This window comes from Pteropus vampyrus, unplaced genomic scaffold (assembly GCF_000151845.1).
Source record: "Pteropus vampyrus isolate Shadow unplaced genomic scaffold, Pvam_2.0 Scaffold262, whole genome shotgun sequence".
NCBI classification, from domain to species: Eukaryota; Metazoa; Chordata; class Mammalia; order Chiroptera; family Pteropodidae; genus Pteropus; species Pteropus vampyrus.
Genome location: NW_011889043.1, coordinates 2,395,744 through 2,419,609, shown reverse-complemented (window position 1 = coordinate 2,419,609; position 23,866 = coordinate 2,395,744). Strand labels below are relative to the sequence as shown.

General features: G+C 34.4%; 1 protein-coding gene and 1 pseudogene across 1 annotated transcript in view; one reads left to right on the top strand and one right to left on the bottom strand.

The window, feature by feature from the left end:
- Positions 1-23,866, bottom strand: part of ANKRD31 (ankyrin repeat domain 31) — a 110,064-nt gene that overhangs the window by 8,384 nt on the left and 77,814 nt on the right. Inside the window, exons 19-23 of the mRNA XM_023520411.1 lie at positions 22,333-22,497; positions 17,969-18,056; positions 13,542-13,638; positions 9,792-10,788; positions 3,487-3,627 (exon numbers count right to left, since the gene is read on the bottom strand). Coding sequence (XP_023376179.1) covers positions 3,487-3,627; positions 9,792-10,788; positions 13,542-13,638; positions 17,969-18,056; positions 22,333-22,497 — 1,488 coding nt within the window. The remainder of the gene's footprint in view (positions 1-3,486; positions 3,628-9,791; positions 10,789-13,541; positions 13,639-17,968; positions 18,057-22,332; positions 22,498-23,866) is intronic.
- LOC105302187 lies at positions 8,913-9,716 on the top strand (annotated as a pseudogene).

The window sequence follows — 23,866 nt, the reverse complement described above, 5'->3', positions numbered from 1 at the left end:
TAATAACATTTTGGGTCTATATATCCAAGTTTTTTGTTTTGGTTTGTTTGTGAACATAGCTATTATTTGTCAGCTCAAAAGATTAGAGCTTAGAAATATCTACACATGAATGGGCTGGACTGAGGCAGACTGGCAAACATCTGCCAGAAATGTTCTAGGCCTGAGTGTCCTTGGGTTCTCCACTCAGTTCTAGGGCAGTCTGATAATACACCCCCAGAAGCTAAGTGCACTGTAGCTAAACCATCATGTCTCAGTTTGAATATCCTTTCCTCCCGGAAGCCTTCATAGAACATTTAAGTTCAAGTAATGACCCTCCTTGTCTAGGCTCCCATAACTTTTGTGTTCATATTTCTGTCAAGGCACTTGATATATTTAAATGAAATTATGTGTTAATGTATCTGTTTCCATTAAAATATAAGCTCCTTGAGGCCAGCGTCTGTGTCATATTCATTTTTATACTCCAGCGCTTCACATAGTGCCTGATAATACTGGAAAAAAACTCTGAAATCTCAGCTCTTAAGCAAGATTCTTAAATTCTGAGTCTCAGTTTGTGCATTTGTAAAGAAAGTACCTCCATCTTATTAAGTTGTGAGGATTAAAAGAGTTAACAGAGGAAAAGCATTTGGCATACTGCCTAGCACATCCTAAGTGCTCAATAAATGCTTGTTATTGAACAGAGCAAGGAAGGCCAAGGGGATCTGGAAGGGTTAGGCACCCTTTGAGCTCAATCCCAAACAAAGACTGGATGTAAATGAAACAGCTCTGGCCTACTCAGTGTGCTAACCCCTCCTCACGTGCCAGGGAAGAAAGAGAGACAAGGCCCCTGAATGTCATCTGTCAGTTCTCCAAATAACTATCAATTAGAAAACAATAAAATTTTGTTCACGTTATACTTTGACGATATCCAATACACCTTAAGCGCTCATCAATGTGCAGGCTCGGTATGTTTTTACCTATATCTCAGAGTACATTTTTATCAGTTAGTGCTGGGTAACATAAGGTAGTAAAATTGTACCTTAGTAGCTTTGGAGATCTTAAGCATACTACTGGGGTAATCCAGACATACAAAGAACATAACAAAGCTTTAAGAAAATCCACTGAGTTAAAAATCTATTTTCCACATGGCAGGAATAATTTATTGAACAAGGATAGTAATGAATAGATCTCTAAATGAACAGGCACTAGGTCAATTCTGGAAACTGTCCATTTCATAATAGTGCTCATGCTCCAGTTGGCTAAAGCACGTAGGCAAACAGTCGTCCCATCTGCCTATGACTCAAATTCTGATTCCTCGACTAAATTTCATTAGATGCAAATCTAAATCAGAACCTATGGGGCTGGGGTCCACCAGGCATTGGTAGTGTTTAAAGGCTTCCCAAGTGATTTTAACATGTAGCCAGGATGGAAAACCATTGCCCTCATCATATAATTTATCGAGGGTGGAATCTGGAACAAGCTTAATCTCCTGTCTCCTACCCAGAGATCTCTCTGTCACCTCAGGATGATGCCTAATAGCTAGGAGACTGTGGCAGTGAGAACAAATAGTGATGCCGTAGCATCAGGATTTCCTTGCTAAAAGCCCAGCTGCTTGGGTAGGAAGTATGAGTCATCTCTGTGTCTAGTGGCCCTGTCATTCTGTCTGATGCAGGGCAAGACCCAGTTTTCTGGCATTTCTTGCCTGACAACCAACCACTCCTGGCTCCATAGCCACACTAACATTCTTAGAACTAGTCAGTAGAAATGTTTACATTTGCCAATGTAAAAAAAGCTCCTTTCATGATGAAGTGACTGTGAATTCAGGAGTTACCCCAAGACAAGAGGAGGTAGAGGCAGTTTCTGTAGTAAACTTTAAAAGAGGCTTTTAAATATTGTAAAGAAACTCATTGGGGTAGTGTTTCTCAGCCTGGAGTATTTAATAAGAGTACATACACAGCCTATAGTAATTTTAAACACTGTTTCTGTTTTGGGGATAATTTTTAAAAATCTAATCCTTTTCAGATAATATGTATGAATATCTTATATCCCAGAATTGCCCTAATTGTACTTCCCACATTGCATTTGGCCTCACTATCACATAGGTGTTAAACAATATAACTTTAATTGACATGGTGATGAGAAAAGACCAGAGGCAATGTGATAATGCAAATGAGGCACAAGTACAGAGTAAGAGCCAAATGATGTCACAGCCAACTATTCAAAAGCAGGAAATGCAGCAGTTCCAGTAGAGAAAAAGGGTGGGAGACCTGAGTCAACTCTAGGCACACTGAAGCAGAGGCATGTCAAACTCAAAAGTACCTTATTTATGTTGTAAGTATAGAGTCAGTTCCAGCAAAATAATCTAACCTGTCATAAACTTAAGAAACTGTAATAAAAAAGGAATTTCCATGGGTTAAATGCAAATTTATAAATCAAAGTTACACTAACATGCAACTGTGATTTATAAATCCATGTAAAGGATTGGGCAGGGTGAGTTAAAAGCAGATAAGCTGTTGACTCCAGGGATTGTGGGGGGTGGGGGGGAAAAACTTCCATAGGAAAAAAAAAGAGAGAGACAGACTAGAAAGCAGAGAAAATCCAAAATGTGCTGACAGAAGTGAAGGAACTGAAACAGTTTTGGAAGCACTTGCCACAAAGGTCTAGGAGACCAGAATGCAGGATTTAGGGACGCAATCAAAAAGTAGGAGCTCGGAGGAAGGGTGGGCCGAGCAGAGTTGAACAAAAAAAGAAGAGAGGAAACGGCGCCTTCTATCAGTGGCGTGCTGAAGCTTCCTGCAACAGCTAGTGAAGGCTGGCGGTGTCTGCGATTCTGTGAAACAGTAATGGTGGCTGTTCAATTATTCACATTTTTCTGGGTGAATCACTGAAAGACTGTTGCCTTCAGTGGTGCCACAGATATCTAGAGGTGGCTGATCACTGGACCTCAAGGGTGTGTCAGTCATTAATAGTCTTTAAACTGGTGGTTAACCTGGGCTTATAAGGCAGAAGACAGAACTAAGGAGGAGGCTACTAAGTCTGGGAAGTCTGAATGAAAAGAAATATTTCTTTTTGGGGGACTTGCAATTTATAGATAAAACTATGCTCAAACATAAAGGTGCACCATAACTTCTGTGAGTCTTAGGCTCCTTGCTCATTCCTTCTGTCTTTAGGGGAAGATTTTGTAAGAATACTGATAACAAATTAACTAAATTTTAATACGCCAGTGGTCTCAAATTTTCTAGGTGGAGTCACTAAGATTTGAAATCACTTGAGGTCAGGAAAATTGGGGGCATTCAAATTTCTAAGTGAAGAACAAGAAAAGAGAGGCTCAGTCAGCAATGCAACCTTGCCCGAGGGATTTCTGGCAAACAGGAGTTGTGGGAGAAAGCATGTAGCATGTTGCAGAAGGGACACATGAGGACAAAAACTTAGAAAACTTTCAGATGTAGTTTTATCATTTTAAAAAATGTACCTTTCCATTTGAAGTTAAAGATAAACTTAATGACCCACCTTACTCCAAGCGTAATTCCAGGTCACATAACTATCACCTCCTAGAAGATCTTTGAGCCAGGTGACTGGATTTTGATAAATCTGACCATTTTCTACCTTAATTTTACCACTCAATAAAACACTGGCTTTGTGGGTAGCCTCCTGAAGGAAAAAATAAAATAAAGATTAATATTAAAAAACAGATGAAATATGTGAACTTCTGCTTCTGGCCATGAAATAACAGGGCAAGATTTACCCTAATACCTTACACAACCAAAAAATGGACAAAATATTTGAAACGATGGTTTGCAATATACCAAACATCAGGCAACAAGTACAGTCATCCCTAAGAAGTGAGAAATTAATGAGGTAAGCCCTATAATTGTCCCAGCTCACTGCCTTCAGAGTTTCCAGGTCATGGTACAGGGAGAGGGAATCTAGGCTAAACCTGTGGACCTTCTGAGTTGAAGAGACAGAGCAGAGTTTAGAGAGGCAAGATAGCTAGAGTTTGCAGGAAAGAGTACTGAACAGAGAAATACAATGAGAGAGAATTCTGCAGATCTTCAGATAGTCTTCTTTAATTATTCAGCTGAATTGTGATTGGTTATGTGTGTGAGGAAATTACCGAAGTCTAGGAAAAGAACCACCTGAAAGGATTAGAGGTTAATGGCAGTTGGCATTCTCAAAGGTCGGAAATAGTACCTGTACCCAACAGCAAAACTAGAAAAACCTCAACACTTATGAGGCACTGGTAGGGTACACAGAAGACTCTTGCTTCAGTCAGTAGGGGGAAATAATTAGCCCTACATTAAACACTGCTCTAATCCTGCCCAATAAATCTTAAAAGCAAGACACAAAAGGATCAAACTGGGTCCAAGCAACTTAACTGTATCCTAGAATAAATCTCCAAAATATTTATAAGAATGCAAAACTATCCAGCACCCAAAAAAGTAAATTTCGCAAGGTCTTGGATACAATAAAAATAAAAATAAAGGGTGAAACAGACAATTCCACAATAATAGTCAGAGACTTCAAAACCCCATTTTAATAATGTGTAGTCCAAATAGGCAGAAGATCTATGAGAAATCAGAAAACTTGAGTAACACTATAAACCAACTAGACCTAACAAGCACCTATAGAGAATTTCTTCAAACAATAGGAGAATATATATTCTTCTCAAGTGCACATGGAACATTCTCCAGGATAGGCCATGTATAAGCTAAGTCACAAAATAAATCTCAAAAAACTTTAAAAGGACTGAAATAGTACAAAGTAGGCTCTAACTGCAATGGAATAAAATTAGAAATTAATAATGGAGAAAAATGGGACACTCGCAATTAGGTGAAACTCAAACAACACACTCCTAAATAACTGATGGGTTAACGAAGTAATCAAAAGGCAAATTAGAAAATACTGAGATGAATGAAAATGAAGACACAACAGACTAAATCTTATGAGATGGAGCAAAAGCAGTGAATAGAGAAAAATTTATAGCTGTAAATGACTATATTAAAAAAGAAAGATCTCAAATCAATAACCTAACCTTACACTGAAGACTGGAAAAAAGAAGAGCGAACTAAACACAAAAGAAGCACTAGAAAGGAAATAATAAATGTTAGAGTGAAAATAAATAAAACAGACAATAGAAAAACTATAAGAACATCAACAAAATCAAAAGTTGGTTCTTTAAAAATATTAACAAAATTAACAAACCTTCTAGACTGACCAAAAAAGCAAATAAGAAGACTCAAATTACTAAACTCGGAAATGAAAATGGCGACATTACTATTGACCTTACAGAAATAAAAAGGGCTTTAAAAGAAACTATCAATAACTTTATGCCAATAAATTAGGTAAATTAGATAAAATGGATGAATTCCTAGAAAGATACAAACTATCAAAACTGATTCAAGAAGAAATAGACAATCTTAAAAAACCCATAATAAGCAGAGATTGAGCTAATAATAATAAAAAAACCCTACCCACAAAGAAAAAACCCAGGTACAGATGGCTTCACTGCTGATTACTATCACACTTAAAGAAGACTTAATTCTTATTCACAAACTCTCCTTCCAAAATAGAAAACACTTTTGAACTCATTCTATGAGACTAGTATTACCCTGATTCCAAAACCAGACAAAGAGAACACGAGAAAACTACTGATCGGTATCTTTAATGAATATGGGTACAAACATCCTCAACAAAATACTAGAAAACTGAATCCAGCAACATATAAAAAGAATTATATACTATGACCAAGTGGAATTTATCCACTCTCAAAAGAATGCAAGGTTGGTTTAACACCTCCAAATCAATTAATGTTATATATCAGATCAACAGAATAAAACCCAAAAATCAAATGATTATCCTATTGATGCAGAAAGAACATTTGACAAAGTCCAACACCTTTTAATGATAAATACACTCATGAAACTAGGAAGAGAAGAGAACTTCCTCAGCCTGCTAAAGAGCATCTTTGAAAAACCTACAATATCATACTTAATGGTGAAAGACTGATTTTTTTTCTCCCTAAGAAAAATAGTCTTATCTTAGGAAAAAAAATGGAAGTCTGATCTCGCCATTTTATTTTAACATTGTACCGGAGGTTTTGGCCAGTGCAGTCTGTCAACAAAAGAAATAATTTTCATACTGGAAAGAGAGAAGTAAAACTGCCTTTATTCATTATCATCTGTATAGTAAAATCCAATGGAATCACCCAAAATTTAAAAGTCAGTATAGCAAGGTTATAGGATAAGATCTTAATATATAAAAATCAATTGTATTCCTACATATTAGCAATACGTAACCAAAAGTTGGCATTTAAAAAACAATATTGGGGGATAGAGGGGCGGGGGGGTATAGGGTAAAAGGGGTCAAATATGTGGTGACAGAAAGAAATCTAACTATGGGAGGTGAACACACAATGCAATATATATATGCTTTATTGTTAAATTGTACACCTGAAACTTACTGGATTTCGTTAACCAATGTGTTCATAAAAAACAACAAAAAAAAGCAATATTACATACAATACTATCAAAAATATAAAATACTTTGGAATAAACCTGATAAAAGCTGTGAAAGACCCGTGTACTGACTCCAACACTGCTGAGAAAAATTTAAAAAGACCTAAATAAATGGAGAGCTCTACCATGTTCGTGGATTGGACAACTCAATATTGCTGAGATGTCATTTCTTCCCAAATTAATCTATATATTCAACTCAATACCAATAAAAATAACTGCAGCCTTTTAAAAATTCACAAATTCATTCTAAAATTACATAGGATTGCAAGTGATCTGGAATAGCCAAAATATTTTTGAAAAAGGAGAGCATAACTGGAGGACTAACACTATCTGATTTCAAGACTTATTCAGCTACAATAATCAAGACAGTAGTGATGAAAAGACAGATAAAAGATCAATGAAACAGAATAGGGAGTCTGGAAATAGGCACATATATGGACAACTGATTTTCTACAAAGGTGCAAAGGCAATTCAATAGAGAATACTTTTTTCAACATATGCTGCTGGGAAAACCGAATATCCAAATTCAAAACTATAAATGGGGATCCTACTCTGTAACATATATCAAAATTAATTAAACATGAATCATACTCTAAATGTAAACCTAAAACTATAAGAATTCTAGAAAACTATAAGAATTTAGAATTCCAAAAACATCTTTGTAATCTTGGGTTAAATTATTCTTAGATATAATACCAAGAACATAACCAATGAAAGAACACATTGATAAATTGGACATCAAAATTTAAACTCTGTTCTTTATAAGGCAATATTGAGAGAATAAAAAAAACAAGTCACAAGCCACAGACCAGAAGAAAACATCTGCAAAGTATATGCTTGATTAAAGACTTATACCCAAAATGTATTATTTAAAATTCTGAAAACTCAATAATAAAAAAGGCAACCAATAAAAAAATAAAAGATTTGAATAGACACTTCACCAAAGAATAAATATGGATGTAAAAAGTACATGAAAAGAAGCTGAATATAATTAATCATTATTAAATGCAAATTAAAACCACAGTGATGAACTACTGTATATATTTATATACTACATACATACATACATCTACACCACATGTTAGCATGGCTAAAATTAAAAGACCAATCGTATTAAGTGTTGACTAAGTAAGGATGTTGAGGAACTTTAACTCTGGTGGGAATGTAAAAAGGTTACAAACAACTTTGGCAGTTTCTTTAAACGTTAAATATACACTTACCATATGTAATCCAGCCATTCATTCCACTGCTAAGTATTTCCCAAGAAAAATGAAAGCCTATGTATGTCATACCAAAACTTGTTTGCAATGGCCAACAACTGGAAACAACCTAAATGTCAACTACAGATGAACTGATAAACATTCTGTAGCATATACATACTACATTCTGATAAACATTCTGATAAACATTCTGTAGCATATACATGGACTATTACTCAGCAACAAAAAGAATAAACAATTGATACATATTACAACAAGGATGAATCTTAAAAAATTATGCTCAGAGAAAGAAACTAGTCAAAACTAAATACATATGGTGTAATTCCACTTATACAGAATTCTTAGAAATGTAAATAAATGAATAGAGACAGAATGTAGATGAATAATTGTCCAAAGAGCATGGAAAGGGAGGGGATGAAGGAGGTGTATAAAAGAACACGAAGAAATTTTTTGGGGTGATGGATATGTTCATTATCTTATCTGCGGTCATGGTTTCAAAGGTGTATACATGTGTCAAAACTTGTCAAACTTTACTTTAAATATGTGTAGTGTACTAGATTCAATTACATCTCAATAAAGCTGTTAAAGAAAAAATAGCTGAAATATGAAAATTACATTAAAATTTTATTATAGCTGATCCAGAGAAGAAGTAACCACAACTTTCAAAATATGAGTTAATTTAACTAATTTTACCAAATAAAATTTGATTTGCCTTGGCTAATTCTGAGGTAGGTATTACTTAGCAATAAATTGGTTGACAGGGAAGCAAACGGGAACATCAAGGGATCTTTAAATTATTGTTTGGAGTTGAAAATTGATTTTTGCTACTAACTTATAAATAAACCTTATTAACTAGGAAAAGCCTTATTATCCAGAAACAGAAAGGGTTGGAAACAGGGGTCATTCAGATTAAGTTCCAGTTAGCCTGAGTCAGTATCTGTCGGATCGGTTCATAGGCAAGGAAGCATCCTGGACGCTGCAATCTTTGCCACTCTGATTCCTCTTTCAAAAAGTGAATGGGGGAAAGGGTAGAGGAAGCCTCTCTTGCTGGCATTTCTAGCAGAACTTTTTTTCCTCCTCTAATTTTATGCATATGAGATATTATTTTAATTGAGTCAGATTTACCCAAACTCTAAGTCACTTTTTGTTTCTAAAAACAAATTGAACTTTGAAGGAACCAAGAGGCCTGTTCACCTCGATCATGAAATCATCCTCAAAAGGTCCACTCATGCGAGTTACTCAATTCTGGAATGTCCTAGATGACCTGTCTCAAAGTCACCCTGAGAGTTATGAGAAGTTCATTCGACAGCAGCTAAAAGAAAAGAAACAGCTCTGTGCTGCCCCAGAACCACAGATCTGTCTGCAAACCAGAATTTTGAAACCAAAAGAAAAAATACTTTTTATCAACCTATGTCGGTGGAAAAGGATTCCAGCCTCCTAATCAACCATTCATTTAGGACCTCTAAGTGCTGGCAGACTAGAAATGTCTGAGACATCAGATGTTTACACAATCATCAATGTTGCCTACAATCCTGATGTTTTCCAGGCAGCAGAAAAGGACCATAGGAAAAAAGATCAATTAGTAAGGATGGCTATGAAATGCCTTGAGAAACAACTCCAATTTACTGTCTCACATTTTTACCATATTACCAAATTTAAAATAAAAGGAAACATTCAAACGATGAGACAAAATCTGATGGTAATTCAAATTGACTCCACAGACTTAAGAGAGAAAACAAGAAAGGAACTAACTCATGAATAGATACGAAATGGTACTGGATTATGCAATCCAGATCACTTCCCTCAACTTTTACTGCCAAAAGACCACTTTTCAGGCCAAACAGGGTGCCTGATTTCCAGTAAAGAAATCCAGGTGGAGATGAAGAGACTAACCTATGAATTAAAAATTGTGGTAGATTAGAATGAGAAAGCCCTGGAAATTGAATTAAAAACTGAATTACCAGGTATTAATTCAGGAAAAAACAAAAACAAAAAACCAAATTGAGCTTCTATGTAAGATGAATTTATACTTATCTCTTATTGGGGGAAGCTACATAGTTTTAGAGAAAAAAATAGGTACCTGTGTTTTGAATTCCAAAATATTTCCTGGGTTAATTCTTCCTAGTACTATCAGATCCTTTATCTGCATACATTTCTTTTTCAAAGCTGTGCTCTGGTTTGAAGGCTTTTTTGTAATATGTGGACAGCCAGACCCAGGGGAAGAGGTGCTCTGGCTGTCATTTGCATGTGGAGCAGCAAAAGCTGATTTTTTAAGATATGGTTTCATCTGATGCCCAGTATCACAGCCTAAGTCATCAATCCCTTGATGGGTCAGGGTTTCTGATGCCCTCCTAGGTGGTTGCTGGGAAGCGGTTTTCCTGTTTCCTCTTTTTGGATCACAGTTGGAAAATGCCTGACCACAAACAACAGCTGATGTCTGGGCATCATTTTGGGCAGGTGTACTTGTGGTTTCTGAAATATTTAATGTGCCAGTTAGTGCTGAAGGACTACAGGATTCATATCCGTTGGCTATTGTTTCTGTAAGATCATTTTCTTTTTGTGAACATTCTGCTTGAGCAATAAAAGCAACAGGTTGGGATGGTAATTTAATCTTCTTAGTGCCATCTGAAGATCGGGATTTTGGTAACTCATCCAAGTTACAGTCACTGACATTTTGTTTAGAATTCAGCTCATTTCCAGAAAATTCTTCCCTTCTTGCTGTCTTTAAATTTAGACAAGTGTTGGTATTTTGGCTGTTGTTCCACCTTTCCCGAGACAACTGTGTTTCCTGTATGTTTCCACAAACACGGCTAGCAGGAGAAAGTGAACTTGACTGGGGCTGCACTGAATTTTCTAGACTGGTAAACTCTTGGCTGTCCTTTTCACTAGAGATCTGGGAGCTGAATGGCAGCTTCTTCAAACTAAGACCAGATAAAGATGTAACATTCTTATAGTTTTGAATTTTCTGGCTTATTTTTTTCTGTTTTTTTGCCGCTACTAAAAGGCTCTTCTGTCTTGTGGCCAAGTTAGCAAGTTGTTCTCTCAGGACACCATGCTTAAATGATTCTATGGACACCCTAGAGAAAGAAAAAAAAAGAGACAAAAAATACAAACATAGCAGAAAATGTTTTTTAGCAGTCATTTATATTTTAAAGGTACTTTATCTCAATTTAAATTTGATCAGCTTGAAGTACACAAGAGCTTGTCTTTGCAATGTATTTCCCTTTTGAAGAAACGGACTCATAAGGTAAGTGTTTGCCTTTTTAAGGAGGTGACAGAGTGGTTATCCACATTTTTATTCATATCATTATCAGCTGTCAGTCAGCCCTAAAAGAGAAACAAAATTCGGGTTGTCTATCTCAATATCTACTAGTCTTGTAGTTGGAAGGTAGCAATTGATGGCCTAGGAGGAACACTTTTCATTAAGTTTGGAGTTTGTTTATTTGCTTAAAGTGTAAATATTGAGAGTAAGTTCTACTCAAGTTCTACTCAAGTTCTAATTAGCTATGGAGGAGTGAGATTGTTTTGTGAGTAATTATACCTGAGCTAGATCTGAGAAATGTCAGTTCATCAAGTAATTACTGTAATTGTACTTTGAACCTGTACTGAGGCATTTTCAAGTCCAAAGGGACTACCCAGACAAGCATTATCCTGTGTGCTCCCCCAAAACCACATCTCTCAGGGGCTTGAGGACTAAGTGAGAGGAAATGACTCATCCACACTTCTGCCTTTTGGTTATACCCACCTATTTCACTGGCACCTTCAGGATATTAAACACCCTGTTTCCTGTAGTTCAAAACTTTTTGGTCTCAGAACTTTTTTATACTTTTAAAATTTACTGAGGAACCCCAAAGAGCTTTTGTTTATATGGGTTATATCTATCAATATTTGCTGTTTTAGAAAATGAAAAAAGAAAATTTTAAAACACAAGAACACACAAGCATACATTCCTTTAGCTATTAGAGTGATGATATCACACATTAAGAAAAGTGGCCTCAAGAAAATTCCACTGTACACTCGAGTGAATGAGAGCAAAAAGGGCAAATAACATCTTAGTATTATTAGAAAAATAGTTTTGACTTCACAAACTCCTTGAAATGGTGTCAGGGACTATTAGGGACCACCCTGTTAGAGCAGCTGTTTTAAGAAAAGTGATAAAAGTGATGTCTGTTTCTCCTATCATGGTTTAGAGTTGTTGGTCGTGAACTTGAAGTAGACTGGGTGTTAAGTAATGGATATAGGTGGAAGAAGCAGCAAGAAGAAATTGGATTAGTAAACAGCTGGTAGCATAAAATGCAAGAAGCTACATAGAAAAAAAAGAAGGTAACAATATTACATTAAAAACTGTGAAACAAAGAATTCATACAGAAAAACAAAAGTGCTCATTAGTTTACAAGATTTTATGCCTCATTGCAATATTAATAAAGATTTACACTTGAAACACTAACTAATCAGGAACTTTCAAAATTCTAGGTATCTTGTTAATCATAAGATATAAAGAAAAACTGAAGCTAGGCGTCTCCAAAGTCCCCTAGAAAATATCCTGTAGCCAATTACCAATCTGTAGGTCCTACAAGCTCACATGCTTTACACTGTCAGGAAAAACAAGAAATAGAAAGGAATTTATGGTACTTATTCACTAGAAAGAAAAGCAAACTCAGGATATAGATTTATATAAAAAAATAAAAATCTGATTTTTAAATAAGCTCAGAAAAAATTTGAGTATGTAATATATGTTAAATCATAAGACAAAAATATAAAAAAAATCAGAAAGATTACATGTGAATAAAGAATAGGATCGAAAAGATATCTGCATTCATTGCAGCATTATGCACAATAGCTAAGACATGAGGATAATGGATGAATGGATAAAGAGAATATGATACACACACACACATACACACAGAGTGGAATATTATTCAGCCATAAAAAGAAGGAAATCCTGCCAAATGTGGCAACATGGATGGACCTTGAGGGTATTAGGCTAAGTGAAATAAGTCAGACAAAGAAAGACATTCTATGATCTCTTATATGTGGAATCTATATACACACACATACACACATATACCCCAAATTCATAAATATAATAGAGACCAGATTGGTGGTTGCCAGAAGTGAGTAGTGGGCAAAATGGGTGAAGTTGGTCAAAAGGGACAAACATTCAGATATAAAATAAATAAGTCATGGGGATGTAATGCACAGTATGGTGGCAATAGTTAATAATACTGTATTATACATTTGAAAGTTGCTAAGAGAATAGATTTTAAAAGTTCTCATTCCAAGAAAAAAAAACAATAGGGGGTATATGTAGCTAAGTCTATGAAAACTAATAAAAAAATATTTCCTAAATAAGAAAAAAAATATATAGCATCTTTCTCAAAAAAGGATGTGAAGAGGTATATAACCAATATAATCAGGATAAAATTCCTTAAGAATCCTGAGAATTTAGAGGAACACAAAACCACGAACTGCTCAGAAGGACTTTTATGATAGCAAAAAGAAAATTTTTTAATGTAAAAAATTTGAGTTTACAAAGGAAAAAAACTTAGGTTTGGGATTCATGACCAGAAAGGCTTTTATAAAATTCTTGGCTGCAGACAACTTTTTAAGGCACTAAAATGTTGTTTTCTGAATATTTCAGGTAATAAAGATGAAAAATATCTTTCTGGGAAGTACGATTCCGTATGCAGGTCATAGATTAGATGACCTCATAAAGTCATTTTTTGGTACTAAGAAATATTTGTATTCTTAAGAAATTCTAGGCCTTACTACTGTAACTTAAAATGGGTAAATTGCGAAAACTCTAAAGCACTCCTATTTTTTCACTCACCTGTATTTTTTAGCCAGATCGTCCCTTACAGCCTTTTGCTTGGCAAGCACATTATCCATAACCTCTTTTATCTCTAACATCTTTTCGATGTATTGTTCTAGAAACATGGTAATAAAGTAAAAAGTTGGTTAACTGAGAGCTAGCAAATGTTAAATTTCATCACAAAGAACTCAGCCTTACCGTTAATTTTAAAAAGCGATGATCATTCCCCTGCCCTCTTCCCCAATATCAATGACCCAAATATATAAATCAAGGCTTACTGAATTATGTCACCCTATAGAAGTACCCTGAAGTGTAAAAACACTGTGCCAAGAAAGAGCAGGCCAGCCTGAGTTTTAATTCTGCTGTCTCGTCCACTGACTAAGCTCTGTGAACCCAAACAAGTCATATGACCTCTATGGTCAGCTTCCTTATGTGTAAAATAAGGGAATAAAGAAGATAAATAAGAAGATAAATATTTTATCTGTTAAAATCATTTAGCTTTTTTTAAATACAAAAAATACATTATCCTTGTAAAATTTTTTTCAAACAATATGAATGTTTACACAGAAGAAAAGTAAAAGTATCCTACTCCTTCCCCTGCTTCATCTCTATTTTACTCCATGAAAGAGATAGCTGTTAATAGTTTGGTAGCAGTGTAGGTATTTGTGTGTGTAAAAAATATTAATATATTTATTTCATGTATTATTCTACATATTTGTACTATATATAACTACATATTATATATATTTAAGAATAAGAACCATGCTATCAGTTCTTGTCTTCACACTTAACACTTAGATCTATATAAAGTAACTTTTATAATAATTACTTAGATATTTCCTACTTTCTTCCACTGCCTCTTAAGTAAAGGCATTGTGCACTCCCCTACAATCCACAGGACTTACACATAAATGTCGATTATATCCAAATACAGATTTCCAAGTAGGAAACTGAAAAGCTTAGATGAATAAATTTGATTTCTTTTAAGCTACTTACTATTCATTTCACTTTTGGCTTTGTTTAAGTTTTTGCTTAATTTTTTAGACCAATGCGTATTTTCTATATAATTTAACTAGAGAAAATTAGTGGTAGGAAAGAACAGGGAGTTCAGAGTTGGAATTTGTTCCATAACCTCCCTTTGCAAATCAGACAAATGATTTCATAAGTAAAGAATCAGGGTTCCCAGAGGAGTTTTGTCACCCTAATACTATGGCTAAGAATTAGTTTCATAATGTAACACAAGTGCTAACAAGTGGGAAACTAGTATGATTATTAAGAATTTAGATATAAATTTGTTTGGCAGATTTGATACTATTTAGTAGAAAGTAGTTACATCATGTACATATCCTGTCACATTGGATTTTCCAAATGAATTTTAAACCACTGGTAAAAATAACACTATCATAGTAACCTAAAAGTTTATTTCTACAAGAAAGGATATAAAGATATCTTACATGTATCTTGATACTGTGTACTTATTTATCAAAGAGACAACGCTGAATTTGAATTAATCAATGGTATTTTAGAAAGAACCTAGAAATTGTCCTAATATGTGTAAGATTTTAATATATGATAATAAGGCATTATAAAACAATGAGGATAAGAGTAATTATTCAACAAATAAGAGTAGGCAAATGCAGGAAAAACCTATGAGGGGAAACTATTCTATCCTTATCTAATACCATATGTAGAAAAGAGATTTTTAGATGAATGACAAAATTAAAATGCTTAGAAAAAAATAACAAAACGTTCACATTTTTCTGCCTCAGTTCAGTTAAGGCACTAAATACATCTGATATGAAAGTGAATGCAAGACATCTTTAATAAAAATTTACAAAAGGAAATGTACAAAATGGGATTTATTATTCTTGAACCCCTCAGCTAGATGAAAGATATAGAAGATTTCAGAATATGGAAGTGGTGAATTTGTAAAGATATTTCTTTAGAGAGCTGTTGCTTCACTGAGTGGGAATCTCCATACTCAAAAGCAAAAGTGAGAAGTGAGGGGGCTTCTCCCTCCCTATGGGGGCAGTTTTTCAAAGGATTGTTGAGAGCATAATAACTCTCAATCAAAGTGATAACGGACTCATATCTGGCTTTCTCTTTGAACATTTAGAGATTAAGACCCTGAAGAGCAAGGAGCTCCCACAGCAGAGCAAAGAGAAAGTTGCTGCTGTGCTGGGAATTAACTGTGCTCCCTACTAAAAGTACAAGGTGCCAGGATTCTGAAGAGTTGGTGTGGAGCCTGCCCTGAGATCCTGCTGATGAGGGCTTCTACCTGAGGGCAAGAGTGTATGTAGTATGGACCACCAGAAAAAATAGAAGCTGAGATGAGACTGAGAAGGCCAGAGGGGAAAAAATGTACACTGCCACATCATAGGAGCCACCCATGTAGAAGTTTCAGAAGAGCCTCAGAAGAGCCTGCTCTGAAGAGACTTAGTTTTAAACCTCTGTCAAAGAGTGATGGAGCCAATCAGTCGGTACTTAGTCACTAGCCAAGAACTCTAGGCCCCTTGCTATCTCTCCTCCTTTAAAGGGGCAGTGAAACAAAAATAAAGGGATCATGATTAGTCAATTTGCATACTGGTTATAATAGAAGAAAATTAAATTACACAGACTGGGAAGGAAAAAAAGTTTCTAATCTTCGAAATATTAAAAGAAATGGCAAAGAAAAAAACACATTTTACTATACAGAATTTTGAAAATTTATGTATTTAAGAACAAACTAACATATGTTACAAATAAAAAGACATTTAAGTGGCTGAAAAAAGTATTTGCAGCAGTTATGGTAGAAAAGGGGTCAACAATATGATTACATAAAATGACTCCAATTTTTTAACAGACAAAAAGGAACAGTCAATTCACAAAGCAGGAAATAAAACTAGTGAAAAAAATACCATTAATAGTCAATAAGGCAAAGGAAATATGAGGTACGTTTTGTTATTAAACTAGTAAAATTCTTTTAAATGAAAATGCTGAGCTATTAACAGTGTAAAGAACAACAAACACTAATCTGTGTTAGTGGAAGTGCAAATTTGTATGTAATTCTTTAGACAATCAATTTATCAATATGAATCAATAGATTTTTTAAATGTTATATACTTTTGACCCAATAATAATTCCACTCTGTCAATCTTACCTAAGGAGATAATTGTAAATCCAGAAAAAAGCTGTGTTGTAGCATAGTCACAAAAAATTAGAAGAAATCTAAATGCTCAACAACATTAAAAATTAAGTAATAAACCACGGAACATTTACTGAACAGGATACTGTAGAACCGCTAAGGATGATGACTTCGGGAAAAAAGAACGTAAAAATAGCATATCTAGCATGACCAAACTATATTTTTAACAACTTTACTGAGGTATAACTATAACTATGTTCTTAGGGGGAAAAAAGGAAACAAATACATCAAAATACTGTGGAGCGACAGTAGGTAATTTTAGCATATTTCTTCTTCTTTATTATTTTTGGAGGTGTAACTATATGCCTTGTATAATGAAAAAAATTATAAACTTGGAAAATTAATCTTAGATTCATTAGATATTAGAAATACTAAATAAAATATATATTTTGGGGGGTATAAATTACTTTATTATTTTCCTCGAAATACAACTTATTTTCCTCGAAATACAACTTGTACCATGCGTTAGGCTAGGATGAAAAGTAGAATGGGTATAATTTAAAAGGAAATAATTTTTTAAAAAGGCTATACAACTTGAGTTAGGATAGAGATGAACTAACAGTTGTATCCTGCTACACAAAAGATTGATGAAGTACTTTATTTTTAGCTAACTACTTTTAATTCAGATCTGCATCTATCAGGAGCTGCTTTCTACCTTGTAAATCACAAGAAAACATAGCTGTGAGCTATCAAAGGTTTACAAACATTCACTGAAGTTTTGAGAAATTAAGATTTATTAGGTCTGATATCAGTCTAATTTACTATTTTGAATCACTAGTGTTTTGTAAACAGGAAGACATCTATTCAGTAAGACATATCTGCTCCTTTGGAAGGTATCTCTGCTTCTGTCACCACCACAGATCTGTTTTTAAGAGCTGTCATAGCTGGGTGAAGCTGAAGAGCCAAGAATTAACACAATCTTATCTTTAATCACTATCTTATGCTTTTTATCCCATTTTTATCTAAACATATCACCAGGAGTGGCTTATCTCTGATGATGGTTCTGAGTGTCCCTCAAATTACTCATGCTATACCTTGATTCTAGAAGTATCACCATCAGCTATTATATCAACTACTGGTTTGCATCATTGACTTCTGATGATCGTTCCTGTCACTTTACTCTCACATAAAAAAGACCACATTTTCAGCCACTGTGAGCTTTGAAATAAACACACACCTTAAAAAAGTGAGATAGCAATGACCTTGGATGTCAGAAATAATCAAACTTACTATGAGTCCATAAGAATGAGTCCATATTTACCTGCATCTTCAGGGGTTCTTATTTCAAACTCCAATAAATTTTCTTGTTTTTCTTCTATATCTTGTAGAATGGCACTGATGGTCTGATGCTATCAAGTAAGAATACTCAAAGCTTCATTACAAGAAGGTAGATTTTCTCTCTGATATGTATTATGTTCAAAATGTACTCATGCTTTGTTTAACCCTAACTGTATAAATGCTGCATATTCAAGGAAAAAAGTAAACTTAAATATATCTTGATTTTTGAAGCATATCTATTCCTGGAAAACAGAATGTAAGAGTAGCAACCACATAAAGAATAATTTTTCATTGACTTCTGTTAAAATTATAGGTGTAGGAGGAAAAAAAACAACTCAGCACAAAAAATTTGAAGATAACATATGCAACGAGTTCACTTTAAGGCTTTATGACTATCACTGCCCTCTATGAAAATCTCACACATAATATTAGAAATATAAACCACTACTCAAAAACTCACAAAGGAGATTTGAGACTATGTCTTTATACCCTTGTCAGTACTAATCTTCCTGCCTGGAACACCTTCAATTTACTCTGCCCAGAACCCTCTCTTTCTTATGACATGGAATCACAGAGTGAACTCTCAAACCAGAGTGACTGGGTATAAATTCTGGCTCCAAGTCTTTCTAGCTGGGTGACTCCAGGAAGTTACGCTCCTCTCCTTGCCTGAATGAGTAACACATGTAAAAATGCTTAGGACAATGCCAGCACAAAGTAAGAACTCAATAAATATTGCTTATTGTTATATAAAACCCATCTCATAAATGGGTTTTATATAGTTAGCCTCTGACTAACCTAATTCGTACTAATTTATCCTTTCTCAGAATTACTTAAGAATTTCAGTGCTACAGATTTCAGAATTAATATATATATCTCATAAATTATATTTCTCCATCAAGATAATGAGATCTCGTAGGCAGGAGCATGGTTTTTACATTTGTATATGGTTTCCACACTGTTGGATATATAGTTGTTGCTCAATAGATGAAACTGATGGATCGGCTCAAATTATCTATCCTTTAATATATTCTCGATACACATTAATTTTTAAAATGTGTAGGTCCTCAAAGCCTTCTGAAGTATGTTGCTCTGAAATTTTACTTTGGTGCCCACAAGGATATGGAAAATTATCTATGGACTGGTTAAGAAAATTATCCAATTATGTGGAAAAGCAATCTCACTGCCATCATTTACAAAATAAATCAAAACTGTAAAATATAAATATGTAAAACAAACAATGAGATATATTTCTTTTTTACAAAGAATAACTATGCTTATGAAAGCAAACTAAAGGTCTGAATTTGTGCCCAGGCTAAGCCTCTACCTATACATGAGGATAAAGAAAACAATTGATGCTTTCTGTTTTGCCTTATATTGTGGATACACATAGTCTCAGCCACCATGGGCTATATCCTTCACTCCACACCAGCTCCACACTCCACTGTAGAGAGTCCAGCATAACTTCTCCTCCAAGACCCCTCTTTTTAGTCCTTCATTATTCTTGTTTATCTTTTAAAAAGATCCAAACCTAGGACATGTCTTTGGAACAAGCAGCTTTAGACAGTTTATATTCTGCTTACTATAAAACTTCTCTATAATTTTATTCCAGATTTGCTTTTTTTACTATGGCAGAATCATCTTTGATTCTGACACCTCTTTCACAGTTTTGTACAATACAGAGCAGTGGTGAAGAGCACAGGCTTTAGAGCCAGATTGCCTGGAATTTAATTCTAGCATTGTTACTTAATAGAAATGTAATTTTGGATTAAGTTACTTAACCTTTTACATTAGCTTTCTCATCTGTAATTAGAAAGGTAATAACAGAACCTACCTAGAAGGATTATTATGAGGACTAAATGAGTTAACATAAAGTGCTTAGAGGAGAGCTTGCCATATGATAAGTACTCAGTGAATCCCAACTATTATTATCATTACTGCTTCTGTATGCATTTTATATGGTGATAGAGAAGGAAGCTACATGTTGTGATCTGAAGGCGGCACCAAACTAAAATCATCTCATTTGTATGTGGCCAGAGTCACCTCTTACTCCAATTTGGTTTGAAACTTCCAAAACTCTGAAACAATTTTACATTTACAAAAGACAAACCCTTAATGACTTTAAAGTCCTCATATTTCTTCTGAGTTTTTCTTTTTCTTTTTTGTAAAGTTGGTTTTCTTTAGACTCCTATATCTCCATTACATTTTCTCTGTGGTTTGGCATCTAAAATGATATACGTTATTCCTGAAGCAAATATCCATATAGTCAATAATAATAGAGCAGTTTTTCCACAATGTTCTAATCTTTACATGAAAATATACCTTAAAATACTTATGGTCAATATAGTGGGCTCAGCTGATATAGGACCCCAGTCTACGGCAAATACATAGAAACGCTGGACAAAATAAGCTTTAAACACACCCACACACATAGCTAAGAATGAAAATGAGAAGGAAATTTCCTGGTTCCAGAAATGAAGCTAGCAGTGGCCCATAGGGGATTTGGAACAAACACAGATATCGAGGGCTAGGTTTTTAAGGCCCACATGAGGAGGGGTAAGAGTGAAGTCCCTGAATAAAGCTAGTGGCCTAGAGTGGGTGCTCTTTAGGTTAAATAAGAATTAAAAAAACTCTACTTGTCACCTACCCAGGGCTTTAGGTAGAAAAGTAGAGATCCAAGCCTTTGTCATACATGTATATGAGAACTAAATTTATACAATGTGTGGTTTAGTGTGAACTTAAACGGAGAAATTAGCACAAAAAGTGGTGTACCACGGACAAACCTCTAGGGCCCCACTAGACGCAAATGTTAAACACAAAGCCTACGCACACCAAAATTCCTACAGTAAACAACCATTATTAAAATGAGATTACAATAAAAAATTACAAACCACACGAAGAATCATGTTATCACGAATAAGGGTCGAGTCTAAAATCTCTTTAAAAAAATTTGGATAAAAAATTTTTTTAATGCTATCAGTATTGTAAGATAAGAGCAGAAAAGTCTTTTTGTTTTCTTTTTAAACAAAAATTGGAGAAGGAAACAGAATTTCTAGAAATAAAAATCATAGTCATTAAAATTAAAGCCTCAATGTATAGGTTAAATAGACTAGAAATATTTGAGGAAATAATGAATTGGAACAGAGATCAAAGGAAATCATCCAGAATATCATATGGAGAGTTAAAGAGATGGAAAATATGAAAAACATTTTAGGAGATATGGAGATGGGTCTAACGGACATAAACAGAAGTTCCAAAAAAGGAGATTACTGAGAATGAGGAGAGGCAACATTCAAGGTATTAAAAGCTGAGAATTTCCAGAATACAAATTAGAAAAGTACCTTCATATCAAAGGAGGATGTCTAGTCCTGAGTAATTAATAAAAACACATCCACATTTAGATACAATCTAGTGAAACTGTAGAACATAAAAGACTAAAAGAAAAATTTAAAATACTGCAAGATTAAAAGACAAATTATCTACAAGGAAATGACAATTAAATCGACAGTGGACTTTTCATCTATTACAACAGATACCAGAAAACAATACAAAATATTTTCAAAGTCCTGAGGCAAATGCAATTTAGCTTGAATACCACTTAAAATATTTAAGATATAAATTAGAATGACTAATCATAATTTAGGTTCAATAAATGACATTTTCCCTCCTCCACACTGACTAACAGAAAGTATATTAAGAGAAGTCTAATCAATATATATACTCCTATTCAAAATAATATTTCATTGAGGATGCTACTTTGCTTAAGAAGTATCTAGTATACTTTCTGTTTTTATCAAACTAAAGATATACATCTTATCTATCTAAAGATATACATCTTACCAATTAATATGTATTTTATTGAGCAACTACTATGTTATTTTTGCAAAAATATATTTTTAAATGAGGGGCTTCTCGTATGGCAAACATTATCACTATAAACTATGTGGGATCCAGTTTGGATAAACCAGATTGCTTTTCTTTTCTCTGTCTGGGTTTCATGGTCTTTTTTACCTAGTATATATCCTAGATACTTTTAGGAAGTGGGTAAGTGAAGACACCTGTGACAGAGGCAGTATCTGTGGAACAAGAAGTAGCCAAAGAACCAAACCTAGTTGTAAAAGACAGCGGCTAATCTATAATTCTTAATCAATGCAGATAATTGAGAGTTAACCAGTATAACATACTTTCTTGGCTCATTCTGTTCAATTTTGCTATATTTTCTTATGACAGAAAACATTTTCAACTTGCACGTCCTTAAAATGGAAAGAGCGCTACCAATAACTAAAGTCTGGCTGGCCCAAAGAATGGCATTTTCTAGGATAAAGAACAAAGGATTTCAACTTCACTCACCACAGGAAGGCTTTCTCTTGTGTCATCTTGGTGTGAAAGAGAAGGCGAATCAACAGTTTTGCAGTCTTCACAAAAACACTTGTTATGTCTTTTGGGCTGGACAGCAGGGACTTTCACTTTAAAAAATAAAATTAGAAAATATAAAAAGAATGTGCAGAAACGTAGCTTTATTTTTTATCAATTATAATGATGACAGGAATAGGAAAGATAAATTAAGTCCACAATTATAATATCTTAATGTTGGTCAGCACCTCAGTCTTTATTATCAACTGACAAATTACAGCTAACATTTTCTGAATACTTATCACATGCTGGATATCAAATTCTTTGCATGAATCATCTATTTAATCTTCATATGAGCCCTGTGAGATAGGCAGTTCATTATAACCACTTTACAGAAGAGGAGAGTGAAGCTTAAAGGGATTCAGGAAGTTGCCCAATTGTCACATAGCTATTACTGAAACAAACTCTGACTTCAAAGTACATGCTCTTAATCACTACAACTATAATTCACTGTCTCTGTGAAGTTCTCTTGACCCTTCTCCCATTCTGGATTCCCTTTCCCTATGTAACTATTGTATCCTATGCCCCTCATCTCTTTGGGGTACGAAGGAAATATGTGCACAAGAAACAACAGACAAGTAGAAATAGATATAGCAATAGATATATAATAGAGTGCCTGCTAACTCCAAATGCAAGGCTTCTGTTAAGCTGAGCTGATATAAATCATGGGATCTAAACCTTCAATGTATCTGTGGAGAAGGGAGAGAAATGGCTGTGGTTCTAAGAAAGGACCTGACCCTATGGACTTACCATGTAGTAGCAGGCAATGAAAAGAAGAACCTTATACCAGTCTTGACCTTGACTTACATGTGATCTAGCTTATTAGTAAAATAGGACGCAATGATTATCTATATCAATAATATGATTCCTCCCTTGAAAATCAACAGTTGGTAAGGATAGTGGTAGGCTGAGGAAGAAATGTGTGACAGGGATTCTTTTCCCAACATTCTCTCTCATAGAGAGAGAGGGCAGATTATCTTCCTGGGTTTCTTCTATGAGTCAAGGCTCAAGCATGAGAAAAAAAAGAACAACTTCTTCTCCTTAACACTTAATAAATTGTGTTTAATCACTTGTTTTCTGTGGTCTCCCCACAAGACTAGAAATACCTTGTGGGCAAGTGCCTGGTTTGCACAGCAAGTACTCAACAAATGTATTTTCTAAATTAGTATTCACTAAATGCCTACTTCTTATAGATAATTCATTATATTATTTAAATGCAAACTACTGGTAAAAATAGTTCATAAAATTTTGCTAGCTGTACATGTCTTTAAAATATTCTTTTCACTATAACATACATTATACACATGTATAATATATTTGCTTATCAAATTCATATTCTAGCATTAGAATATTAAAGTCTTTAAAAATGGGCATCGGTCCAACTTTTATATGAATCATTACCATTTCTGAAGTAATGAAATCTTAATTACAAAGACTTTTGTAGCATAATGTCAACCTTTTCCAGCCCTAC